Consider the following 27,622-nt stretch of genomic DNA (forward strand, 5'->3'; position numbering starts at 1 on the left):
CTTTATTTGGGCGGCAGGAACAAAGAGCAAAAGCAGAAGTTTATGTGCTTTGAATTGAGCGATCAAATAAATCTAGGTGATCCTGGCAAAAGCTGCAGTATAATGGAGCGTCAAAAAGACTTTGGCTTTTATACTCAGCTTTGCCACTGAAAATATCTGCATTTGATAACAAGCTGTCGGATGCTTCGGTTTCTGACTGCAGCGTATCAGCACAGCAAAGGTTGGCGAAGCAGCAATTCAGACACACGGTTGGGACCTCATCAACCTTCAGGTTATCAGCACCTTCACTGATAAGATGCTCTTTTGAACGCTGCCAACTAATGATCTGCACTTTGCTAATCCAGAGTTTTTTCTGAGGCTGACACTGTTCAGGGTATACCCACATTAAAATAACGCAGCGAGATAAAGGCGAGGAGGAGGCTGCTGCCCTCTGTTCAGAACACTGAAAAACATATGGAAGAAAAATCATGGTCCAAATCTTGCGGGCTCATAGATGAGCCGCGGCCAAATATCAGATAACAGCTCCGTTACCTGAGTGGCAGAGGAGGATCAGAGCACAACGTTGTGGCGTCACATCGCCTGGGGGAGCGCTCAGAGCAAGGACAGGAATGTCAAAGAGGGTAAATGAAGTGAAAAGGGAGGCAACAGGGAGTCGGAGGACGTGGAGTGTAAATTATGAGAAAGGCCATCCAGAGCAGAGGCAGAGACAGCTGTGAGAAGCCAGCTGGCGGATAGGTCAAAGTATTTAGGAGAATAGGGAGTCTTCATGCTTCCATCTAAACCCAAAGGCTACAATTGAGAACACAGTTATCAGTGCAGAGGCAGACAGCCTTGACAGTCAAATAATGGAATAGTATTTTCAGTCCAAGTTCTGTCTTTCTGTTTTTATCCGTCAACCAGCTCAGCATGTCAGTTCTTTGCAACTCAAATTTCCGTCTCACTGTTGGACACCTCAACGCAGAGGCCAAGTGGTGGTGTGGTGCCGCATCTGCTCAAAGTTATAACCACAGTTCTGAAATATACGCGGGGAATGATTTGATGAACTCTTTGAATACTGCAATAAAGTGTCAGAGTCAAGTTATTGCAACTGTCCACTGGGAGATGGGCGGTCATCTCAGTGAGGAGTGCAGAGAGCTGACAGACAGCTGAGGAAAAGCAGAATCAGCCTGGTGAACTCCCGTTGTGTGTCTATAATTTCTCAATGAAGCACGAAAAACAAGCCACAAACAAAAACACATCATCCTTCTGTTCCTTTAGACCTCCGATATCCCCGATCCTATGACTCACAGAGCCAGTTATGACAAAAGAAAAATGAAAATGATAATTAAACCATTTGGGAACGCCTAGGGCCAGACTCAATATTGTCAGTTTGCCATCTTTTACACACTTTACTCTTAGCCATCATGAATCTTTGTGGATCCCATATAAGTTTAGCGAGTTGAGTTTTGACTTTTACACTCTTCACTGACCTCAGCCCTGACCGCAGGACTCCAGCCGATAAACCTCAACATACCTCTGGTGTCATTTTCCCATGTTAGTGAACACTCGAGCCCCTTCAGTCGCCCTGGGTGACATGTCTGTGGATTTAGAGTACGTACGTAAAGCATGTAAGCGACATGTGTCCGTCTGCACGGGATCCTTCCTGCATAGACTGCAGATTAACTGATTGTCATCCTGCACAGTGGAGATAACAGCAACTTAGAAAAGGCCTATCGTGCTTTTCAGAGTTTTACATTCCATCCAGTGAAGCCCTACGTGACCAATTATCCAAAAAGAAAACATTCTCACTAGCGGAGCAAGGAAAAGAGGCAAAGAAAGGACTTTTCTGTTCTCTCGTTCAATGAAAAGCCAGAGACAGTTTATCATTTGAATTCTGTAACATAAATTTTGCATAGTTTGAGATCTCAAAGAGAGAATCAGTCTCAATCTTGCGAACTTTATGCTCTGGCTGGCTGCCTCCTTCACTCTGCAAAGGCACACTAGCTGGCTCACAATAAGGTCTGTATGGTTCTATTGGGATTTCATCCAGTTTAGTTATGCACCATTTTGCAAATGACCCAAAGTAAGTATGCCTTGCGATCCCAGGACGTTTTCAGTTTCACTGCCCCTTGTGTTAGGACTGAGCTGAGGTAAAAGAGCTTTTAGTTTGGCTGCACCATTTGACTACTGAACTCTCTGCAGGCTCAACTCTGATTCTTGGCCAAGCTTCTCGCTCTATCCGAAATGATAGAGAACTTTGGTGCATTGGGCAATGCTTGTGCTTTTGATTGTCACCATGCCTCCAGTTTCTGCGCTTCACCTGCTTTCTGTTTAACTGTCTTTTCATTCACTGTGACTCTGTTTATTAGAATTTCATGAATTGTTTATGACGTGAGCCACCGCCTCCTTGGCATGGTCACACTTGTTAAAGACATCTCCATCTCACTTTGTTTAATAAAGGCAAAATAAATGTCTTTAAAAGCAGCTCTAGGTAACTTTCTGTGGAAATGGCGAAGTGACGAAGTAAACACGCTGCAGCGCTAGTTTGTTGATGTGGGAAAATACAAATAGTCGCCTTGCTGGAGCGCTCGTATGTGTTCAGGAAAAACACCAATATGAAATGCAAAACAGACATTGACACTACCGTCGCAGCAAACGTTCAACACTTTTATTACTTTGTCTTTCATCGAGGTTAATTATTGGGTTCCATTCCGTCATTTTATAATCTTATGTATTTGTAATGGTAGCATGTAAAACCGCCTCTAAATAAACGTGTGACGTTGTTGTATAGTGGTTCGTCCGGCGTTTCGGGTCGCGCTTGAAAGTTACGCAGTGCAGTTACAGCCAGCACAACGTCCCTCTCGCTGCCGAGGCGGCACCATTGATCCTATTAATTGGTTATGTACTGCTTTACTGAGTTTGGAATCATAATTTTATGGTCGAAAAGTTACCTAGAGCTGCTTTAAAAAAAACCAACAACATTGCTTTGCTAAGCATGTGAGCAGTTCATCACTGATGTTTTGCAATGAGCGCATTTACAAGAGACTTAAATAGTCAGAACAGTCACGGAAGGATCCCCGTCTAGAAAACGATACCTGAAGCTGTTCGTCTTCATGAGTGACATGTTTATGGTTGTTGTTATTGCGAAAGGCAAAGTTCACCAGTTTCACTGTCAGGCAAAGAAAAATGTGGCCGTTGGAAGGAAATGGCCCCACGGCGAAGCACATCGAGAACATTGACATCAGTCCGTCTCAGCTGTCGCTCTCAAATAGAAGTTTCAATTTATTTTATTTTGTCTTTGTTTTTGCAATTTGTCGTGATTTTCAATGGAGTTTTGGGTTTCCGCACATGAACATGATTCACTCTGAATGGCATTTTCCAATTGTGGCACCTGTTCTGTTTTTGGCACAACACCCAGCGGGAGCATACGACGTTGCACAACTCTATAACTCTCCCCACACAAGGCCCCATGGGCTGAGATTGTAAGCATTTACGACCCACCCTAAAATAATACAACAACTCTCACTGTGGCATGTAACTGGAATGCCCAGGGAAGCAGCAAAAAGCATTTGGGGATGGTGGTCTCGCTCATTACTGATCGAGAGAGAGAGAGAGAGAAAAAAAAAATCTCCAGTGGGCATCAAACCTCATCAAGAAAACGTCACGGTCACACCCCAGTTTGTCAAATCAATGCTGACCAATAGATTTCTTACTTGCTTGATTGAAGTTGGCAGGATGGTAATTAGTGCGTTTCAGGAGCAACCTGCTCAAAAATGGGTGGTGAAAATCAGTGTTGGACTCAAACTTGTCATTTATTTCAACAAAAATATGCAGGTTCTCTTTTTAATGGCTTTTTTAATCAACATGATTATTACAAGATAGTGATTAATGCATTATTTGTTTCATTCTTGCTTTGTTTAATCTTTTGGCACTGTATCCTCTTTGTATTTGAAATGTTTCTTCATGATTTTAATCTATTTTTGTTTCGTCACTAAATGCTCCTGCAAATAGCATTGCTTTTTCTCTAGAAAAACCAAACAGTGTGCCATTTGTGCTCTGAGCAATAGGACACATTGCTGACTACAAGTGCTGGCAGAAACCAAATCTTTTAAATAAACCCTTAAGAAACACAAAGGCCACCACCTCAATATCTTTCACATTAACATCTGAACCCTCCTCTGATCACACAGTGAACCCAAACATATTAACTCTTCAGGTATCCACATGCAGTGCTTGTAAATATCATGCTAGCTACTTAACCTGGTCTGTCAGCCGACCTTCACCGTTTCCCCTCCACCCCCCCACCCTGTTCACCGCCCACTCAACCGCCAATGTCTTTTGGGAGTTCACCTCCAACGTAGGAAAGTGTACACATCTTTTGGCAGTCAACGGGTTCTACTCGGTAGAGGAGCATCAAGCGCAGAGTAGCACCACTGCTGGAAGGATCTATTACATTGGGAGGGGGGCAAAAAAAACAGAAAGTATCAGAGGGCGACACAGCGTGAACAGTCTGCTGCCTGAGAGGGAACAGAGCTGAGAGCACCGAGGACTGTGTGCAGGTAGGTGGCCCTGACAAAAAGCAGGTTGGAAGAGAAAAAAGTGCCGAGAGGAGGAATTGATTAGTCAGCCTTTTTTCTAGGCTAGGGAAGCAGCACAAGAACCGATAATAAAAAAAAAATGTTACACCAAAAAAAGAAACTTAAATTGTACTTGCATGACTTTAATGGAGCTCCTCTGTTTTCTGCAGTAAGCTCAACCTCCTGCGCCCAAGGAGCGGCAAAGTGATATACAGAATATTGATTTGATACGTGATCTAATTTCGCAGGCCGCGCTGAAGTGCGTGCAACCACGTGGATGCACGTGCAACATTTTGCAGGATTTTGTTACACGGAGGACATGCAAATTTATTGCCGGTGCATAAAATCGCTTTAATAAGGCGCGCCTGGCTGCTCAGTTCAGATTTCATGGTTTCAAAGCTGGGAAAGGCAGGATGGCGGCGGCAGCGGGGTCAGAGCCGTGAGACTGTTGGGCGATGACTAACATAAGATGGAGGTATTAAATCGATGCAGCCTCTGCTACACGGAGGGTGTAGGTTGTACCTTGGCACCAGATGGTATTTCTTCTCACATCAAAGAGGTGCTCTGCGCTGCCATGATGCTGTTCCGCTCTCTGAAGTTGCTGTTTCTCATGTGTGTGTGTTTGTTTGCTTGTTTGTTTTCCTTGCAAAAAGCAGATACCTTGGGCACAATAGCACTCGAGGAGAGCTTCAATTTCAGAGGCGAGACTAAAGAGTAGAAGGGAAGAGAGCGCTTGATCAAAAAGAAAAAAAAAAAGAAAGAAAAAGGCTTGCAGAAGTGCTCTTCTGCATCATCGTTGCCAGTTTGAACACCAGATGACGAGCAGGGCCTGGCTCTCGAGTAAATTCCACAGCTGAAGCCGCGTTCATTTGTGGGCGTTGACGTGAGCGGTGAAGGACATTCGAGAAGCAACCAGGTCTGCGGCCCTTTGTGCAGTCACCTGCTTCAAGTGACTACGGCTGCTGCGTGGCCTTCCATTTAATGAACTGGAAACGGTCACTGTTGCCTTGGCCCGTACCGCACCCAGTTAGTATTGTGAAGGCTGTGCGACGGAAAATAAAACATCCACCGACAGAAGAGGAAGTGCAACCACGCGCTTCTGCTGACTTCTAAAAATAAATCAGAAATTCATTGTGAACATGGCCTAAAAGATGCACAGCCATACTACATTTTTAAAGAAAAATAAGAAGCTGGGTAGTCACATTTAACTGCTTTCCTCTCCACAAACGTGTGTGCGTGACACAAAAAAAACATCAGCTCTATCTGAGCAAGTTCTGAAGAAAAAGGTCAGTGAAAACTCTGAGTGACGACTGGGGGTGATTTTAAATTCCTTATGCTAAAGTGCTTCAACATTTCAGATGGCCTGTCTCTAATTTTAAGCCTGGCGATTTGATATGTTGCCTGCAGTGACAACTAGCCTGCCTACATACTGGTTATATATAATGACATTATCTAGCATGGCGTTTCCCCCCCCCCCCCCCCCTTTTTTTTTTAAAGGCAAGAGGATTTGGTGCAATGTAGCCTGCAGCAACAATCTCAAAAATCTTGCTAAGAGTCTATTGACATGCCGTCTACAACTCCACCTCCCCCGCAAGTCAAGATTCATTATATGAGGTGGAGGCATTAGCCAAACACGCAACTATAAATGTGATGAGCTAAAATGGCAAAAGTATTCAGTGGGAGGGGAGAGCAGTGGGCTTCATTTAATGCTGAGGGACTCCTGCCAAGATGTATCCTGTTGCAGGCTGTTTTGTGTTTGTGTCTTTTCAAGATGCGTCGAAAGCCAACATTGCCTCAGGAGCACAGAACCTTTCTTAGCATATGCTGCAGCATGTGTACACCTAAAAATAAAACACTTACTTTTCAAGGCGCCGCGCTCTATTTTCTGCAGGGCACCGGGACAGCGTGTAAATGTTCAAAGTTTGCAGTGAGGTACAGTGGAGATTTGCAGCCGCATTGTTGTTGCCTTTTATTTTGGGCTCAAGAACTAGTCTACTTTTCTTTTCTTCACTTGCCCACTTGTGTCAGAATTTACTGAAGACCATAAATCACCCAGGAATTAGGCAGCAATGTTTCTTTTTAGCAATAGAAATAAAACCATCAGGATCACTTTGGTGGTTGCATTTGTATTGAGGAAATATATACAATTTTTATTTATATTCGTTATTATACAACAACGAATATAAATGTTTTTTTTTTTTTAATTTGTTGGCAAAAGTTGCTTGCTAAGACAATATAACATAATATATAGATATATTACACACATGTATATATACATATATATATACATATATATATGTATATATATATATATATGTATATATATATATATATATATATATATATATATATATATATATATATATATATATATATATATATATATATATTTAGTATAGCTATACTTAGATGTCTTCATCTGACAACTAAAATAACTACCAACTGAAGCAGACGTTAAATTTGACACGCTAGAATCTCTCATATTGAGACACTGGTACGACTGATAAAAATTGATTAAAACTTAATGCATTCTATCAGTGACACCATGTACACACGATAAAAATCCAAACGTGGTTGTGTAAACAGTCGATGACGTCATTTCCATCATGTCATCTGATGGAAATGACTTGAAAGTGAATTGAACCGGCTCACCTCTTTACATAGTCCTTATTTTGTAAAGTTGCCATGTTCAGCTGCTAGGTTAAAAATATATCCTCTTGCTCATCAACTCCCACACTTTCAAGTCCCTGACCAATGAGAAGCTTAAGACCTTTTGAGTCATCACATCAAGTTTCTCAATAACACAAGATTTTGCACCATGCTAAAGGCAACCTTTCATCATCGCAGAAATGTGACTCATGTAATGTTTAAAAAAAATATCCGGTGAGTCAGTTCTGGTCACCCTGAGTGGCATATCACACCCGCTGCTGCTTGAACAGAAAAAAAAAACCAAAACAAAAGAAAAAAAAAAAAATCCTAATTTGCTTATCTTTGAGGAAAAACATAGAAATGACTCATGGTGAGTAATTTTCTCCTGTTTTTGCTCAGTAACTCAGTAACTTGACCCAGACTGTGAAGTGGTTTGGATACCACTTTAACACTCAGCTCCACTGCTTAGCCAGTTTATTTAAGGCTTCAGCAAATTCCTTGCTTGATTAACATATGGCCCAAGGGATTCTAGAAATGAGACCACTTCATACTGTAAATTACACAGGCTGCTGCCTCTCACTGACCGGTTAGAGTTACTGCAGCCTGCTGCTTGAAACATCATCTAACCTGAGGATTTGCCTTTGAAAATGTAAAAATAAATTTGTCAAAGAACTTTGAGTAACAGCTGTTTGAGAAGACAATTCAGGACCAACACTAGCCAGCAGGTGACAAACCTGGAGCGTCAAGCTCCACAAAAGCAGTCAAACACCAGAGTGATTATTTTCAGTCATTATTCTATTAGGTGCCAAGTATTTAAAATATTGTATCTTGTTTGTCTTTTGGTTGCTGCAGAGATTCTGATCCAGCAGAGCTCGAGTTGAATCCAAGATGTGGAAGAGGTCGAAGGTGACGGATCAGACTGCCACCGGGCAGGCAGGTAAGTTCAGAGCACGTAGGTCAGGACAGTTAAACGGTTCAGGTGTGGCATCTGCCATCGCCTGCAATTAGTTCAATCATGGTATCGTACGAAGGAGGAGGATTACAGTTGACTCCCAAAACTAATCTTGAAACAAAGTAAAGGCAAACGGGACAAGAAAATGAAACATCTGGGAAGATCAACAACAAGATACAAGAAGTGGTCATCAGCCGAATGGATCTATCGAAGAAAAGAGAGGTCCAGTATGGGGACAATGGAAAGAAGTGCCCAAGTTCTCTTCTTATGTTCCTGCTATGAGCGAAGCAGCACCTTGATGTCGTCAAAACCCCCATGCAAGCACATTCACCACCTTTGGAGATTAGCCTCTACCTGCCATTATCTTTACGAAGTGGTTTGTCATATCACGCGTCAACTTCCTCAGGATGGGATTACGAAGATGTCAGTCGTGACAGCCACCAAGGATGCCAGCAAATCACATTCACTGAATAATAGCATGCCAGGGCAGAAAGATGTCAAGCTTTAGCTCTCTGTGAATCCAAATTGCCCGCACTGAACGACATCCCGGTAATTATGCCGACTGTGGCGAGTTTGGACGAAGGAGTGTCGCGTCGAAGAAGAAAATTGAAAGCGAAACGACGGCCTTTAACACAGAAGACGAAATGAATCTCCATGGGAAATGAAAAAAAATCTTTTCCATAAAGTTTTTGCAGAGGATTTATCTTGAGCACCGCACAGGAACCATCCTGAGATGTCAGCAGGGAGCTTAACGCCTGAGCAAACTTGGAGATGAGTATAGTCATCAGCCGCACGGCACCAAACATGCGCACGCTGCTGTCACGACACACTGCTAACTACACGGTATTCCAGTTTTTGTCTGACTAACAATTATGTCGGAGAGCCACAGAATATTGTGTTCTGCCCTGTGTGTCACGTCCTTGTTTGCTGGGTTGTACTGTCCTGTACTCTGTGGTGTTGTGTGTTGACTGTATACCTATAATCCTGTCGAAGTTCCAACCTGCCATGGTGCTTTTGTCAGGATTAATATTTACCTGTCCTGTTCCCTCTCCTGCTGTTCACGTTGCGTGTTAAGTCGACGCTTCTGAAGGAGTTCACCCAGACGACAAAGGTACGCGACAGAGAAATGCGATTTTTCTCTGAAAAAAACAAACTACAAAAACATCATCCCTGTTTCACCTTCTCTTAAAGTGCATGACTCCATGTTGGGTGAGTTTGCATGTTTGATGTGGTGTCTGTCTGTCTTGGAAAGAAGCCACCCGTCGATGGATGGCTCAAACTTTCAATGTCGCAACGGATGAACTTCATTGTGACATTCACGACCACTTTCACTTGACGCTGTTGTTTACAGAGACGGGTGCTTGATTTTAACGTGTCCGCACACAAGTTTAAGGAAAATTACACTTTAATGGGGTTAGATGTGTTGGCACAGTTCAGTCCGAATAAGTGAACCTTCTCTGCCGGAACGTCTCGAATGGGGCTTTTACGCTAGCACCTACTTGGCCCTGCTCAGTTTTGTAGCATTTCCTTCGGGTGGTAGTACCTACTCAACCGGAGCACCAATCAAGGCAAGTCAAGCCCAAAATATTACGTCAACAGAGTGCAGACCAAAGATTGGACAGGAAGTGACGGCACTGGATGATTGATGAGAGTGACCCGCCATTTTAAAGCGACATGGAAATGTTTTTATCTCTGAGCGAAGTAGACAAGAAACCAAGTGACTGTCACTGTGGTGGAGTGATGATGATCCAGTCTCCAGCCTGACGGATAAAGGAAAAGTCCCCTAAAACAAAAGTCACATAAAATACAACAAGTTGAAACAACAGTGGTTTATACCCTCCAAACGCTTAGTTTTCATTGTTTTACCATACAAATCCACAATTTAAACCAATTATATGAATAAACCTTATTCAAGGTTGCTGTTCTGCGCAATGAAGGGTACCCTGAAATTCACTTTCATTTTCATATTTGTCAGTCATATGGAGCCTAACTTGGCTCTGATCACAACAAGTAAAGGTAAATCTTGATGTTTGGTGTTTAGCTGAAGTGATATCTAAAATCTCTGAAAGTTTTTAGGCCCTTGTGTGTCTCTGAATTTCCTTTATTTTTTATGACAATTAATGATTTGGGAATTTCTGAAGCCACCAGTGTATAAAAAAAAAGTACTATTAGAGTGAGCAAGGAAAGGTTCTCCTTCTCTATCAATGTGAGAAAATAATATTAAGACAGACCACTTTGATTGAAATACCAACCATGAGTCTTGACATTAATAAACAAATAAAATCAACCTCAATGACCTCTTCGAACCTAGTTACAAAAAGGTGTAACAGCTGAAATTTACATCTATGAAATCTTACACCCTTCCAAGATCACTTAATGTCATCACCAGTCTCTGGTAGCTTTTACGTAAGGAGATTCAAGTTTTGGAATGCACTGCAGTAAGCAGGATTGCAGGAATTGTTATGTACAAACCAGTAATTGAGACATAACTGTGGATAATGTTACCTGGGCAATCTAATAATAGAAAATAGTCCATCAGAAGTTTCAATTACAGACCATTTATGTAGAAAAGTGTCAAAATGCAGTTTTCTGATGTTGATTTTATCAACATTTATTGACACAGACGATACATTTGTGATAATTGTCAAACTAGTGTTCAAACTATTTCCATTTTCTACCAGGTCAGTTTACCCTTAAACTTACCAAACTCTCTCCATCAATGAAAAGGATGACGCCATATGTTTAAATGTAAAGGAATGTAGGATGCATGAGGAAACAGGTGGTAGGTGAGGTGGTCACAACAAGAGGACGAACAAACTGTTGCCAGGAATGTAAGAAATAGACGCACAAAGCAGGAAAAACCCTGCGGTGTTGCAGGTGTAAGAGAAATTTAGCGCTAAAATGAGATAAGCAAAAGTTAATTTGTGGTTCATTTAAGAGCCTGTTTGAGATTACGTGAACAAAGCAAAACGCAGAACGAAACCACTTCATCTTCCAATTAACTGACAAAGCTCCATTCTTAAGTTTAATGGAGTGTCTGGCTGATACAACAACAAATCCGTCCAGCAAGAAGCCATTAAACATTTTGTGATGCGGTGGATGTAAGCAATAACGTAACGGCAGGGCAGAGGTGGGGTTGGTGTAGGCAGAGGAGTGTATTAGCCACATCGATAGGGCTTTTCATTTATTTGTGGCCAATGGCATTTCAGATATTTCCTGTTATCTTAGCTCGTGTGCATCCCACACGGCCCCACATGTATGCTTAATATTACGCTGGCATATGCGAATATAAAATATCCAGATTTTCAAAATTGGTATGGTATGGCAGTTCAGTGATAGCAGAGCCTTTCATTTATGCCAATTATATTTCAATACCTTTTACAGACTGACCCATTAAATCAATGGCTGATTTAAACCCTGATGTTTTAATTGCTGCTCCAAATTAATGGGCTGATCAATATTACCATGCCAACACGCTGCTTTTAATGATGTCCGCACCCAACCTCACGACTCCAACACAGCGGGAACCCTCTGCTTGTTAACAACAGCAGCAGCAGCAGCAGCGAAGTCAAGTAATGTTATCAGCATTCCGATAACGGCACACACAGCGCACGCTGTTGTGTAGCACCTGCCGCAAGCTATTTACCCCAAGCACGCTTCTGGAGTGCAACACCGTGGGCCCGCCTGCATATTTTCTCCTGACACACCTTTCACACGTTCTTTAGTTCATATTCTGCCTATTGCAGGTCTTTCGTGCCGAGAGAAAATAATTAAAGGGACGTGCGGACCGGCCGAACCACCGTGATCAGCATTCTGTGATGCTCCCCTCGAGATTGCTGATGGGTTAGTCCTTGTTGGTGCTATCAGGGTCTGTGGTACTGCTGGCGAGAACATAAATCTTCATTAGTGTCTGCCTCTGAAAAACCTTATGAGCTCAATAAAGGGCTGGGATCATTTGTAGGCTTGAGAACTTTTTAACACCGAGGTGGGCCGCCCTCCAGTCTTACACACACACACACACACACACACACACACACACACACACACACACACACAGACATGTACAAAATACCCTCTTGTTTTTTTTTTTCGAGCACTCACAATTTAGACTGAACTATGCAAGAAATAAAAGTGGTGGCACCAACGTAGGGTTGGTATTCATGTAAATACCCTGAGATTCGGAAGAAGAGCCCTTTAAGAGCAAACTTAAAGGGATTTGTTGAGTGTGCGGCATAAGGGATGTGTGACACTTTAGTGAAGTCAGCTGCCCTCCTAGTGTCAGCACCATCTATTAACAGTGAATACTGACTAAAACATGGATACATACAATTTAAATTGTATGGGCTGTGTGCAGAGGATAATGTAACTTCATGAAAATAACAGTTTTTCAGAGTATTCTATATCTAATATGGTGTATGTTACACATTAAATAGTGTTGGCTGTTTCAAGATTGCATACACTTGTGTGGAGGCAAGGTTCACAGACTGGTGACAAGCTCAGGGTAAGGGCAGGAAAATATAACTTGACTGAATACAAATAATTATTGTTTCTATTGTTATCCATAGAAGAAATATCCGTTTCAGATAATTGCATAAGTTCAACCAGGTGAGGGCACAAGCTAAAAGACAAAACATCATTATTCTCCAGTCTTTCAGGCTCAATTAAATCAAAACGAAATATTACAATAATGACCTCTCACACTTTTTATTGAGTAAACAGAATTTAATGACTTGAATTTTAAATATGGTTTATACGATCTTTACTTTTTATTAAATAAAGTCTCAATAAACACTCATCAACAATAGGAGACTAATAATGCTGAAGAAAATTTTAATGAATATAAATGATGTAATGCCCTTGTGGGAGCGCATGTAAATCTTAGCCAATCTTTCAAATTCTTTACATCTACCTATTGCATTTTTCTTTTCTTTTTTTTTTTCAATTAATAACTGTAAAAACAAAGCAAGTGAGGAAAATTATTTCTACGTATAAGTAATGACTAAAATCCACTTAGGTGGCAATAAATATCAAAATTTCCACATATTCTATATTTATGCATAAAACTCATCTGCTAATTACACTGACAGACAAAGCAGATCATTTGGGGTCTCCTGAATAATGTCCGTCTGTTATACTTTAGAATTTTTCAGCTCAGTTAGGATATACTTAAAAAAAAATAACAGCTAATACGTCACTAAGAGTTTCATGGGTGGTTCTGGAGAGAGCTGTCTAGTTGTCACCTTGATGATGTATTTGTCAGTTTCTCAGATACAGACTGCCTGTGTTGGTAAAAAAAAAAAAAAAAAAAGAAAGTGATTGGTTGTCAGTGTTCACAGCGAACAGCAGCAACCAATCACTGAGTTTCACATACTGCACCTTTAAAAATGTCTCATGCTCTTGTGCATATATACTGCACTGTTAAATTGGTAATGTATGCTAAAATTGTTTCTTTTTGTGATTATGTCTGTGTCTGTGTGATCAGGCATCAGGAAGAAGTCTAAAGTGCCTGGTGTCATGATAACACAGTTTCTGGAGGAGCTGCCAGAGGGAATGTCAACTCCAGACTTCACCCGCAAACCTATTGCTTTGACTATTCAAGAGGGTAAGTCTTAATGGGTCGGGAAATATGTCAATTCTCTGTAAAGCATTGCATCATGGCAAAGGAGTTGTTAAAACATAAAGCTAAATAGCTAAATGGACAATTGCTAAATCATTCTCCCATCTTTGTCATTCTCATTAGCAAATGAATTGTTGTTGTTTCAACGCAGGAAAATTTGCAGTGTTTAAAGCTATAGTTGTGGGAACCCCAACACCGACAGTCACATGGGCAAGAGCAAATGGAGAAATACACTTTCTCCTTGATGTTTGCACCCAAAAGTACGATGAGACATCTCGGGAGCACACTATCGAGGTGAGTTTAGGCAACATGTGAAGCAGAACCGCTGCAAGGTGGCGTTCCCTTCCCATCAAGAAACAACAATACAAAAAAGCCTGCAATAAATCCAAGCATGTTCAGTGAATTTAGTGGCAGTGCCATTGAGAACTTAAAGCAATCAAAAATTAACCAGCCAAATAGATTTTAAAACCTGAGTGCGTTCTGTCACCTCCTGACGGAGGTGCAAAAAGATGATGCACATATTTGAATCAACTAGACCAGATGACTGTAGTGGTTTTAACTGAATTTTTCAAATGGTAATACACCCTTTTTTTAACCACTAGAGAGCGCTGCTGAGTACGCATGTAAACCAAAACAAAGAGACTCCTCTCAGTTGCCACCTTGGAAACACGACAGTGTAACAGCTCTGCATGGTAACAAAAGGTGACTCTCCAGATTTAGGACTATGCAGCCCACCTGAGGACTTGAAATGGGCTCACACACTTGACTCTTTTATAATAGCCGATTTGAAAAAAGGAACACATTTTCTTATTGGTCTATGGCCAGGGTTCGGTGCATTTTGGCCTCAGTCATGAGAGACTGAGGCCAATTATACTGTTTCTATTATATCTGGACAGGCAATTGGTACTCTTTTAAGTTTGTCACACATTTTGTCTGTGGCATTACATTTGCATGAAATGTGCTGAATGAATATGAAACCCTCCCAGCCATTCTGCCTTCAGTGATAATATAAATGATGCTAATGCTATACTTCCTTTCCTTTAGTTTCCTAAAGTAACTCCAGAAGATGCTGACACCTACAAATGTTTTGCAGCCAATGAATATGGCCGAGCTGTGTGCACTGCTGTCTTGAATGTCATTAAGGGTAGGATTCTTAGATTGTCACTTCTCTCTCTCTCTCTCATGCTTGATAACTGGTGCAGTGTGTGTGCTCTTGATAAATATTCAAGTGATTATTTGCTTTCAGTTGGATTCACAATGTCCAAGGAAGGTCAAAAGACAGAAGTTGAAGGTGAGTTGTTGTTTTTTTAAGCTCACTTTTTTTTTTTTAATTAACAGTGCGTACAATCTATAAGCATCAGAACTCATTTCCTGATGTCCCACAACTTCCATTTATGAGCTCTGATGAATAAAACTGTATGTTAGTATGAGTTAGCTGAAGAGTGTATTAGAGAGGTGCAGAGCATGTGTGAGAGTTGTAGGAAACAGTGGTGAGGTAAGTGTGTGTGTGTGAGTCTGTAGGTGTGACAGAGGAGTTGAGGTGGCGGTGAGACTTCATCAGGGATCAGTTTTGAGCCTCTTCTTGATTGCTATGGTGATTACATATGAGGTTAGACCGTAATCTCTTTGGGCTATGACATTTGCAGATGACACTGTGATCTGCAGTGAGTGTAGGATTTATGTTCCGCAAAGGAGAGGTTGAAACTGGTGGAAATCTTATATCCAATAAAAGAGCACCAGAGGAGCAATGCTGTCTAGTTTATAAACAGTGTGGAAAATAAAAACACATGAGGCATAGCTGGAGGTTGCAGAGATGAAAATGTTGAGCTTGGATGATGGCTAGGATCAGGATTGAGAATGTCAATAGGACAGTTAGATGTTTTGGAGTTAAAGCTAGAGAGGCCAGGCTGGTTTGGACAGAGAGGAGAGACAGTGAATTAATTTGATTCAAAATCCTTCAGATTTGGCTTTGAACAAATCTGAAGGAAACTAAAGAAGACACAGAAATCAAAAAACATTGAGAAGATTATGGTGGCAGAAAATGACTGCTTCCTTAAGTGAGCTGCTCTTTATATTTATAATTTTTATTAGCAAACGAACAACATTTCATGTACATCACAACCATTAAAATGTTACATATTGGATATTTTTCTAAGCAGACGGTGTGATGTTGGCTTTCAGGTGTGAATTTGTCTTATAAAACCAACTGTAATGTCAGGTTGGGGGTATCCACTCCACAAGCAGAAACACCAAAGAAGAAGCAACACATGATTAGGGAACTGTGTATCCAGCCGTGTAAAAAAGATGAATTAAGGTTGATGGTTTTTATTGACGACATCAATACTTGGAATGATGAGGCAGCTCAGCTCTTTCGTGCTACAGACCCATTTCATGTATTTTCATAACCACATGACTTTTCATCCATTGACTGAAATTATCAAGAAAAATGTCCCTGTTGTGTTGCATCTGTCAAGGTCAACCGATACCAGTGTGCTCCCCCCACTGTGAATGGATGTCGGTCTCAGAAACAAAGAGAACAAAGTTGAACATCTGCAAAGACAGCTTTACGTAGCCAAGTCAATGTGCAGTAGTGTACAAGAAGGTATAACGTAAATCGTATTAGAAGGTTTTTGTTTGTTTTTTTAATTAATATATTAATTTATCAATTAATTTACTCTGTCACTCGGTTGCCTTTTGACCGGGTTGTCTCAAGAAAACAAAGTCTTTAATTGATTTACTTGGTTAAAAAAAAATCAAGAGTTTATACTTTACCATATTTTATATTTTACCATAAATTACTGAAATTAGCTACCAGGATTTCTTTTGACCCATCCTATCATTGACTCTAGAATGTTTATTTAAATCAGGTAAAGGCACCAGAGCCTTCATCAATATCTAGGTCAGTCAAATTTAGCTGACATTTCAATTCTTAGTCTATTTACGTGTCCTCCAGTCTCAATTCAGAGCATTATCAATTCTGAGGTAGTTGTGGTTTCCTCTGGCTACAACAAGAAGGATTTGCTCTGTGACAGTGTAAAAAAGACAGAGCTTCTTGCACTATATATACACTGACTGACAGATTTTCGTGCACTTCCCCAGATGTCACAGCCTTCAGGAAAAAGCTTAAAAAACGGTAAGTCAAACACTCTGCGCCTTACCTATCTGTTCTATTTAAGACAGTCCTTGAAAGTGTGTACTTATGACTCCATGGCAATTATGTTAAACCGATATATGTGAGCATATCATATTACTCACGTGACAGTAATCCAGACGGATCCCGCGAGGAGATGCCGATGGAGCCTGAGGAGAAGGTCTGGGAAATTCTGCTCAGTGCAGACAAGAAAGACTACGAGCACATCTGTGCTGAATACGGAATCACAGACTTCCGTGGGATGTTGAAGAAACTTACAGAAATGAAGAAAGCGAGAGAGGAGGAGATAGCTGAAGTACGTAGTCCTTGTGTGTCTCTATTCTCATTAGGTTCCACTTTAGTCCTCGTCTCTTCTGGAGACCATGGGCAAGGATCATGACCAGTATTTGTGACAGTTTCTTGCATCTCAATTTCTTCTTTAGTTTGTCTCGCATATTAGCACACTAAAACACATTGACGTCAAAGATGATGACTGCGCAACAATAGAGTTGGACATGGACCTCAAGGATCCAACTAGCAAAGTCTTTCTGTACAAGGTGAGAATGGAAGCGATCACTGAAAGGTTGTCTTGCTTTACCGTGCTGACGTAGTTAAAAATGTGTTGTGGCCCTGCATGACACATTGTGTTGTCCTGTAGAATGGCGTCATGGTTCCATTCACCTTGGAGGATAGTGAGAGTATGAAGCACAGTTTGAAACAAGTGGGCAAGAAGTATATCTTCACTATAAAAAAGCTTGCCGCAGAGGACGCTGGACTCTACTCTGTGGATGTTGAAGGCGTCAATGTTTTTTCCACAGATTTCAAAGGTATGTCCTCATCAATCAAGAATCAATGAAAGGTTTTCTCTCATGTAATTGAGTTTTCGTTTTAAGATGGCATCACAGGAGTTAATAAATGCACACAATGAAACCTAAACTTCAAACTAAATATTTTCTTAAGTAGCCCAAGGTGACCTGGTAATGTTTTCCGTTCTTTTGTAATTTCACAGTGCCTGAAGTTGATTTTGCTGTCAAAATACATGAAGTCAAGGCGTCAGAACGAGAGGACGCCCTCTTTCAGTGTGTCCTGACCACACCGATGGATGAGATCAAATGGACTGGAAAAAATGCCACACTCACAAACAGTGAAAAGTTTGAAATTACTGTGTCTGAGGACAAGCTCATTCACAAGTTAATAGTGCGGGATTGTTTGCCTCTGGACGCTGGCATCTATGCTGCTGTGGCGGGAATTAAATCCTGCAACGCCTGGCTTGTAGTTGAAGGTCAGAAATGACGATTATCCTTAAAAATGATTTGCTATATACACTGTCCAGTGCACATTCTAATATAAACACTGATTTCTGAATTTTACATTCCAATTAAAAAGTCTTCTACACACTTCAAATGTTGTCTCTTCCAGCTGACAAAGATTCTAAGAAAGGCAAGCGAGGAGCTCGCAAAACCACGATGGCTGGGGGTGGTAGCAATGAAGAACTACTGAAAATAGCGAAGGAACAGCAGGAAAGATATGAGAAAGAAATGGCAGAAAAGTTGGAACTCGCCAAGAAGGCTCAAGCTGAAAAAGAGGCTGCAGATAGAGCCGCTGAAGCTGAAGCTGAAGCTGCCAGAAAAGCGGCGGCTGAAGCTAAAGCAGCGGCGAAGGCTGCAGCAAAGGCCGCTGCTAGGTCAAAGAAAGCAGCAGGTGGAAAAGACGGAGATGCAAGAAAAACTAAGCAGGCAGTTGGAGAAGGCGGAGCGGCTGGTGCAGCAGGTGCAAGTGGAGCAGCGGGTGGGGCCAGAGCGGCTGGTGCAGCAGGTGCAAGTGGAGCAGCGGGTGGGGCCGGAGCGGCTGGTGCAGCAGGTGCAAGTGGAGCAGCGGGTGGGGCCGGAGCGGCTGGTGCAGCAGGTGCAAGTGGAGCAGCGGGTGGGGCCGGAGCGGCTGGTGCGGGTGGAACCGGTGGTGCTGGAGGTGAAGCAGGTGTGGCTGGAGCAGCTGGTGCTGCAGGGGGAGCAGCAGGGGGAGCTACAGGAACTCATGGCACTGGAGGAGCTGCAGGTGGAGCTGGGGCAGAAAATGAGGAATATGATTCGTTTGAAGATTCAGATGAAGAACTTGAGGTGGATGGAGGAAAGGGAGGAAAACACGGGAAGGATGCGAAAGAAGGATCACTTGGTCCAGATGGAGAAATGGGTAAGAAACATATTTAACTGGATATCGAAATAAAAATGATGGCTTTGAAAAACCATGACAATTTAATTTCTCTCAGTGTCAGTTAACATAAAGTGATCATTGCATTTAACTGTGGTTGCCCTTGTGAAGTGCTATTTGTTGTTACGGACAGGTGACGACGATGAAACCACTGATCAGGAAGGTGGAAAAAAAGGGAAACACCAGAGAAAAAGACATGTGCAGCTGGAAGAGACTGTTGTTGGTAAGAGATGTCCACGGTTGCATGTTGTGTAGGATGGTGGATGAATGTCGTCATGACTTCATCCACGGTTGAAAACACTGTTTTCAACCTAACTCATGTCGTTTACTTCTTCCCTTTGACTTAAACCACTGACACTCCATCGAGCTTCACGGAAACTTCCTGTCAAATTTTTTTGTCACAGTTATGCTGCCTGATCACCTGATATGACTGATGCACATGAAGTGAGCATCTACATGTTGAGACAGTCTTTTACACTCTCAACTGTTTTTTCAGCCCATGCACAAATCCACTAAGGATCCCCAGATACAGTATTGTCGTACATTCTTATGCGTCACTAAGCCCAGACAGTCGCTGACTAGATAATTTCTGCCTGAACAAACCTCTTCTGGATTTACCGATATTGTATGTACGACAATGTACGACAAATAAGCATTAATGGCAGGTGCTTTGAACCCGCTGCAGCAGTGTTGCTGAAATAAGTGCTGCACAGCAAGGTCAAATTTGAAACTAGAAATAAGTTTGTGCAAAGCATTATTAATAATTTCTCCTAAAAACCTTCTTTAATAGTTCTGCTGATTTTCAAAATTGCCCAAGAAATTCAAACTGCTCACTTTGTTTACACTTAGACACCCCAACCTGCATTTCGGTCAGTGTATCAACAAATTACATTTAGTTACATTAAATCTAATAAAGGAAGCAATTAATTACTACAATCAACTGATAGGTGCAAATTTTACTTACCAACGTCCATTTGTATTGTTTTGTTCTCTTCCCTTCATATTTTCATGCTGCGCTAAATTTTGCATAAGTTTCACTCTAATTCCTCACTTATATCTGTGTTTCATGCCTTAGTTTGTGTGCTTTTGTGTAATAAAATGTGTCTTTTAATGTTTTGGACATTTTAGTTGTTAAATTTATTGTCAAGGTTTGGTGTTTTCTTATTTTTATGTGAAAGAAAGCACTGATGTGTTTCGGCTGAAAACACCTTCGAACAAAAATCAAAAACAAGACACCAAAAAAGACTCCAGGCTGATTAGGACATTAAGAAAGTCATTTTAAAATAATGACTTCTTTTCATCATCTCATTCTTCTGCTTCCAAGTAAATGTTTGTTTCTGTTCCTGCTGATGTTGTTTTTACGCTTCACGTAGACATGTTAATGGTTACTGTTGTGTTCATTAACGCTATCTGAAAGGCACTTCCAAAGGCAAGTGAGAAAACTGGGATGCTGGTAATTACGACGAAATCTCCCTTTTCAAAAAAAGAGAGAAGAAAAAGCACCAAAAAATAAAGTACAATAAAAACTGAATCTTGGAGGATGATGGCGATGATGCTGCAGGGCCAACAGCTGGCTGTGATGGTGAGGGTGCAGACGGTGGTGGGCCAGCAGCAGCAGCTGGCAGGTGTTCACGCCGTGCACAGAGAGGGCCGTTGATCCTGGAGACAGTTAGTGGTAAGATTACCAAGCTGCTTTAATTGCTTTATGGGAAGCACTGTGAAGCACTGGAAAAAAAGAAAAAAAAACATATTTTCATCTGATCTGAGAGCTCAGAGTTACAAGTCTCACGGTTTGATTTTTAATTTGCTTCACTGATGAGATACTGAAACTCACAGCAGCGGCGCCTTGATAAGTTCTAATTGAGACTGATGCACTGTGGTTTATTTTTAAAGCACATAATTTGCTCATGTCTTCTGTTGGCTTATCAACCCTTGAAACAAGTGCACTTTTGTAAAAATCTATCAACATTATTATATTATTATTTCTCTCCTATGACCTACAGGTTGGATGTTAGCAGGCAGTTGAATGGTAATTATGCATGTGTGCGCCTCCGTCTCTTGTGTCACCTGCTTTTGGACCATGCCAAAGTGTAAGAAAAGGAATAGTTAGAATGCATCTGCGCTCTGTGTTAACAACCATGCTTGCTTTTTCTAAGATTGCTGACACAGGATAAGTCGGTGCTCAGAGATTGCTTAAATGCAGAACCTCTCTTGTACTCTTGAAAAGAATCCTTTCAAGGCAACAGGAGGAAAGCCTGCTGGTTCCGGAAGACGACTGTGCTCAAAATCACATTCTGTAAAAGGACAACGGAAGGTTCCTCTTGATCGAAGAGCAGCCGGTCTTTAGCCGTCTATCTTTTGTTTTAAAAGAATGTCATGTGTTCTGGAAGTAAATAACTGGAGAAAGTCAATTGAGTCCTTCTGTGGATCAACTCTGAAGGTCTAAACTGGCTTAAATCTGCAAACCAGAGAAACAATCACATCACATGACAATCCAGAAGACAACCTGCAGCAAATTGTATTGATATGTATTCTGTTCTTGATTTAGTCTCTTCAAATTTCACCATTTTCTTTTCTGAGAATAAACCTGCTTCGTAACATGTATTTGATCATGTAAATTTTATTTTGAAAAACAAATCTGATAAATGGGGTAGTTTTTGAAATGTTTACAAAGAGAGGTAAGTATGCACAGTGATTGTTAGAATCAGAGGTGGTGGGAAATTAACAGTATGCCAAATGTTCAGTGCTTGGCTGCATTCATTAACTCACTGTTGACTAATTTCTCAGATCCAGGGGTTCACTTTCATGCTGGCCTTTCCGACTGTAATGTCAATGTCGGAGAAGCAGCAGAGCTGCAGTGCAAACTGAGCAGTGAAGAATGTGAAGGGATCTGGTACAAAGATGGAGACGAGGTAAGGTATAAAAGTCTGAAAAAGCATTTAGAAAATATTGCTGCCGTGACCAAGTGAGAGTAATTAACACACGCAATTAAAAAAAAGGTCCTGTTCACAGTAGCATGTGTGTCTTTGCCAGATAAAATCATCTGAGGGTATAACCATTTCCAAAGAAGGAAGTTTCCACAAACTCAAAATTCACAAAGTCACTGAGGAGTATGCTGGCAAATACAAATTTGAGGCAGATGGAAGGAAGACAGAAGCTGTGATCGTTGTCGAAGGTAAAAATACATTCCATAAAAAGATAAGTTATTGAAACCAGAGTTGCATGAGTTTGTTTTTTTACTCTGGACTCTGTACTTTGTTTTACTCTCTACAAAAGTTACCGTAGTTGCTTTGCACTGCTAAACAATTCCTTCTCTGCAACTGCAATGCTTTGGCAGATCCACCGAGATTTGACGCTGAGGAACTAGAAGCTTTTAAAGCACCAGTGACCGTGAAGAAAGGACATAAGGCCACCTTCAAACTGCCTTACATTGGACAAGAGCCAATCAAAGTTCAGTGGTACCTCGATGGTGAAGAACTCTCGGATGAATCTAATATTAAGTTGGAGTACTCGGACGGTTACACCCGCCTGCTGCTCACCAAGCTGCAGCGTAAAGACAGTGGCGAGGTCAAGATAAGACTTAAGAACGAGTTTGGCACCGTTGAGGCTTTGAGTCAGCTAGTGGTGCTGGGTATGTATGCAAATGCAGTACCGCTGCGTGTGTTTATGGGCCGACACGTTTATGAAATCACGCTCCTGTGTTGGACTTGACAGACAAACCCACTCCTCCGATGGGGCCTCTGGAGATTGCCGAAGCCTCCTCGTCAGTCATTGATTTCAAGTGGAGACCACCAAAAGACAGCGGTGGCTGCAAGATAAACAACTATATCCTTGAACGGCAGCAAGTCGGACGCAACACCTGGAAGAAAGTGGGGCCAATCGGTCCAGAGGCAAAATACAGGGACAGTGACATCGACCACGGCAGGAGGTACTGCTACCGCATCAGAGTGGAGACTGAGATGGGTACCAGTGAGCTGATGGAGACAGAAGACATTCAAGCTGGCACTAAAGGTAGAATGACACATTTGCACAAGCATACAGTATGCAGAAAGCTTTGACTAGAACAATAGTGATGCCATTGTCCACGCTGACAAACAACATCATTGTCCATAAATGATCCTTTGTCTGTGTGAATCAATTACAACACTTTCTATGTCCTACTGCCAATAGTTGCTGGTCATGAATAGCCTGAAAAGTTGCTCTGTTGACGAGGGGATTCCTGAGCTTCATTTCCCAACATTGGATGATCATAATCAATTCCCATTTTTCGATGTTGTATGAAATAGACAGAAAAAGTGACACTGCATAAAACTGTGTGTCTGCAGCATACCCTGGACCTCCATCAGCACCAAAAGTTGCCAGCGCCTTCAAGGACTGCATCACTCTGTCCTGGTCTCCTCCAGCCGATACTGGCGGCACCAACATTTTGGGATACAACCTTGAAAAACGCAAGAAGGGCAGCAACCTGTGGGGTCAGGTCAACCCACCTGAGGAGATGATCAGAAGTAAGTCTTACTATGTACATATTACTAATTTACACAAAGTGTTAGAATAAAATTCAACTCATGTTGTAACTCCCACAAACGTATATGTTCTGGTTTGTCTTGAACAGCTAAAGGATTTCCAGTCAAGGATGTGGTTGAAGGGATGGAGTACGAATTCCGCGTGTCGGCTATCAATAACTCTGGAGCGGGTGAATTTAGTACACCATCCGAGTTTGTGTTTGCCAGAGACCCTAAAAGTAGGTGGACATTTGGAAAGATCACTCATTCTTCATACAACCCACACTCAGGATGAATTCTGTGTTGTAGAGCGTCCTGGAAAAGTCCTCGACTTCAAAGTGACAGATTCCACCTACACAAATCTATCCTTGTCTTGGACCAAACCTAAGGAGGTTGAGGGAGTTGAGGATGAAGCCAAGGGATACTTTGTGGAGATCAGGCCTGCAGAAAATACAGAATGGGATCGCTGCAACTCAAACTTCATTACCATGACTTCCTACACAGTGAAAGGCTTAAAGTCGATGGCTATGTACTGGGTAAGAGCAGTTGCAACAAATGATGGAGGAGAGGGGGAGCCTCAAGAATTGAACAACTACATCCTCGCCATGCCCCCTCCAGGTAAGATAAATATTTAAACAATGAAATTAATCCTTTCACAGACATTTTGGGAATACTATTTTGAATCACCACTTTCTCTCTGCTCTCATTCAGTTCCAAATTGTATTTCGGTTCTTGTCCTTGATCACTATGTAATGTCTCTTGTCTTGTACACTTATGTAGCTCTTAAAATAAAGGCATGTATGTAGCCTGTGCAGGAAGATGGAGTGATAGAGATTCTGAAGGGGAGAAAATGTATTCACAGCCTTCACAGGCAATCTGTAAATCCATTGATGCTGCACACATGAATGAACTGCAAAGGCAACAGACTAGGCAACAGACTAACATTCAGTTTTAAAATATGAATTGGTCTGGTTGTCCCAAGCTACCATCTTCACAAAATCATTTGGGTATTAGCCAAGCTAGTGGTTATAATTTACCATTTCTACTGTCTTTTCATCCTAGTGAGACCACGATTCACGGATGCCAAAATCAAGAGCTTCATGGTTGTGAGGGCAGGAAATTCCGCACGATTCAATATCAACTTTGAGGTAACATAATAAGATGAGAATTAACTTTGAGCCAACCGCTCGCAAACATTAGGTCCCACCTCTGGACTGTTGTTTTGACCGAGCCAAATTACTGATTAAATAAACAATGAAATGGAAATGTTTGGTTGTTATTGAGGTAAACGAGTGCTGCCATTTAAAGACTGGACATGGCGTATATTCTTGTTAGGCTTCTCCTTGGCCTGAAATCACATGGCAAAAAGATGGAGGACAAGCTTCCAAGAAGGTGACCATCAGCAACACTGAAGGAACGTCCCAGCTCCTGATTCCTTCAGCTGAACGCTCAGACACAGGGATCTACACCATCCTCGTCAAAAACATTGTTGGCCAAGAAACCTTTAGCATTGAAATTAGAGTCACAGGTGAATTTTGACCAGATACCAAGCGTAACAAGCTTATTTATACTATCATGGTTTTTCAATAAGATAATACGCAAGTATCTGTGTTTCACCTTCAGATGAGCCCAAGCCGCCAGGTCCTGTGGAGGTTGACGAAAACGTGCCGGGCACAGTGACCGTTTCATGGACCGCGTCTCCAGATGAAAAACGCGATGACAGGCTGCACTACTTGGTGTCAAAGCGGGACTCCAGCAAGAGACAGTGGCACACCGTGGCCGATCGCATCTTCAACAACAGATTCACCCTATGCAACATCATGCCAGGCCGAGAGTACCAGTTCAGGGTGTACGCCAAGAATGACATGGGCTCCTCCAAACCGTCGGAATCACCAAAGTGGCTGATTACCACCAAAAAAGGTAGGCCAGTAGGTCCGCTGTGTAAGACTTATTCAGAAAGACTACTAAGGCTAAGACTAAGTAACACTACTTGCATTTAGTGGTAACAAAACATATTGCAAATTAACAAACAAGTAAACAAGCAAATAGTAAATAAAAAAAATAATGTAGTGTTTACTAAAATTCAAGTATTTTAAAAAAGTTTTTTGCTAATAACCTGTTCTTACGCCATTTGTTGAAAATCTCTTTTGTGATGAAATTAAACTTCACGTTAGGGATATGCTAACCGCATTTACTAATCGGCACATGTAGTTAAAAATGCTAAGCTTTGCATTACTTTTATTTCTTCTGCGAAAAAAAGGAAAAAAAGCAAATTCAACTGACGCCATGAAAATGAATATGATAGGTTGTTCGACACCCAACCAACAACCCTGTGCTGAGATATCACAGATGTGACACCTCAGTGGAGAGTTCTCTCGTCAGCGACTTCAACTGCAGAAAGGTCAACTTGATGTTAATCCTGGTTCTCTGAAGTTACCTCTCCTACATTTGGTCATTTCATTTAGTGAACAAATGTCACACTTCTCAATGATCAACATTCTGACATCAAGTTAACTTGATTTAAACTTTACATTCACAGGTTAATGACTTTTTCCACACCCAAAGTGCCAAAATGTTTTGTCTGTAATGTCATACTTTTTTATGGCTGAAATTTCAATTCCGTGAAACCCTGGAAGAATTTTTGCAGCCACAATATCATACCAGCCTCCATCAAATAAGGGGGAAAAAAACAAAAAAAACAACACTTCAGCATGAAATTCTACAAACAGTACCGACACGGTAGACAATTGTGCTTTGTGCTCCATCTTCGTTCTACATTCCCTGGCTGTGTTGTTGCTTTTCAATTCGCCTCCCTTCCTCTCACAGAGAAATTCACCGTGAGCATGCCGTCATCAAAGGTTTGCGACCTCCAGTGCCCCCCCAAGTTCATTGTCCCGCTGAAAATGCACGCCGCCCCCCAAGGATACGAGTGCTACATGAGCTGCGCCATCAAAGGGGACCCGGCGCCGTACGTGACGTGGCTCCGCAACAACGTCAGCCTCAACACCAACACTAACTACCACATCACCAATACCTGCGGCGTGTGTTCCTTGCTCATCCTGAGGGTCGGATCCAAAGACACCGGAGAGTACAAGATCGTCGCTGAAAATGCTATGGGGAGAGCCGAGTGCTCCACTAAACTAACTGTCAGAGGTGAGTTCCTTGTGACAATGGTGGTAAAATATCAATAGCATTAATGGCAAAAGTTGTAAAAAATTAAAGAGCCCCTGTCTTTTTTCCCCCCCCAGAATAAATGAAGACACTGAAAATACTGCGATTCCACTGCGGAACTTGGCATAAAAAACCAAACCAGGAGTTATTTAGGAACGTCTTTTCTTACTGATGTTAAATTGAAGCAAGCACTTTGTCAGGATGAACTAAACACAAGTTGGGAATACGTTTTTATTTGATTTCGCTTGAACAATGTTAAATTGTAGGCTAGCAGTGTCATTGAATAACTACTGATTATCATTGTTTATCTATAACTGTGATATAGGCTCGTAAAAAAAATAAATATTTACAACGTTTACCACAACATTCTGCAGCAATGATTAGTTACACAAGGCTTGTCTCTGCAAGGAGAAACTGGTTGTGTAATTTAGAGTTTGTCAAGCCAGTTTATTTTTCTTTTCTTGCCTCCCTCCAACCAGGCATTTGGGTCTCGCCCCCAGCTGAGGAAAAGATGTGGACATAAAAAATATGTTTAACACTGACTAGTGTTTTTTATGTAAGAAAACGTGTGTGGGTTTGGTGTAAATAAATATTTCATACTGCATACTGCTACGTGCAATTGTTCCTGACCTGCAGAAGACTCCCGTCAAGGACTGCCGTGTAGCTTCCCGTGTGTGAAGATTTAATAAAATGCACAAAAAAAAAGAAAGAAGTGAAGCTCTTTTTGTGGTTGCCGGGTCAGGCCTTGGCAGAGCCAGGGAGGATCGACATTTGTGGCACTTGTCCAGCCTCCATCAAAGTTTATGTGAAGAAGCTACATCTCCTCTTCTTGAATTA

General features: G+C 41.6%; 1 protein-coding gene across 1 annotated transcript; it reads left to right on the forward strand.

Moving 5' to 3' along the window:
* The first annotated feature begins 4,373 nt into the window (after positions 1-4,373).
* LOC142887348 (immunoglobulin-like and fibronectin type III domain-containing protein 1) lies at positions 4,374-27,491 on the forward strand. Its single transcript, XM_076024936.1, has 26 exons — positions 4,374-4,538; positions 8,058-8,142; positions 9,233-9,268; positions 13,640-13,759; positions 13,926-14,068; positions 14,819-14,918; positions 15,021-15,065; positions 16,874-16,907; positions 17,037-17,220; positions 17,348-17,461; positions 17,563-17,731; positions 17,914-18,186; positions 18,324-18,472; positions 18,558-18,583; positions 21,841-22,024; positions 22,146-22,287; positions 22,450-22,743; positions 22,827-23,123; positions 23,438-23,617; positions 23,725-23,853; positions 23,924-24,232; positions 24,677-24,762; positions 24,950-25,142; positions 25,238-25,534; positions 26,441-26,767; positions 26,863-27,491. Exons 2-26 carry the CDS (start codon positions 8,094-8,096, stop codon positions 26,865-26,867), a joined length of 3,885 nt encoding a protein of 1,294 aa, XP_075881051.1. The 5' UTR covers positions 4,374-4,538; positions 8,058-8,093; the 3' UTR covers positions 26,868-27,491.
* Positions 27,492-27,622: the final 131 nt, after the last annotated feature.

This window comes from Nelusetta ayraudi, unplaced genomic scaffold, assembly GCF_046127955.1.
Source record: "Nelusetta ayraudi isolate G7.1 ecotype Tasmania unplaced genomic scaffold, CSIRO-AGI_Nayr_v1 ptg000017l, whole genome shotgun sequence".
Lineage (NCBI taxonomy): Eukaryota > Metazoa > Chordata > Actinopteri > Tetraodontiformes > Monacanthidae > Nelusetta > Nelusetta ayraudi.

Excerpts from the sequence above, each read along its gene's own strand:
- LOC142887348 (XM_076024936.1), top strand. The coding sequence starts at position 8,094 with ATGTGGAAGAGGTCGAAGGTGACGGATCAGACTGCCACCGGGCAGGCA. Across the intron at positions 14,069-14,818 it reads CTCGGGAGCACACTATCGAG|TTTCCTAAAGTAACTCCAGA; the intron begins GTGAGTTTAGGC and ends CCTTTCCTTTAG. Across the intron at positions 22,288-22,449 it reads AGCTGTGATCGTTGTCGAAG|ATCCACCGAGATTTGACGCT; the intron begins GTAAAAATACAT and ends ATGCTTTGGCAG.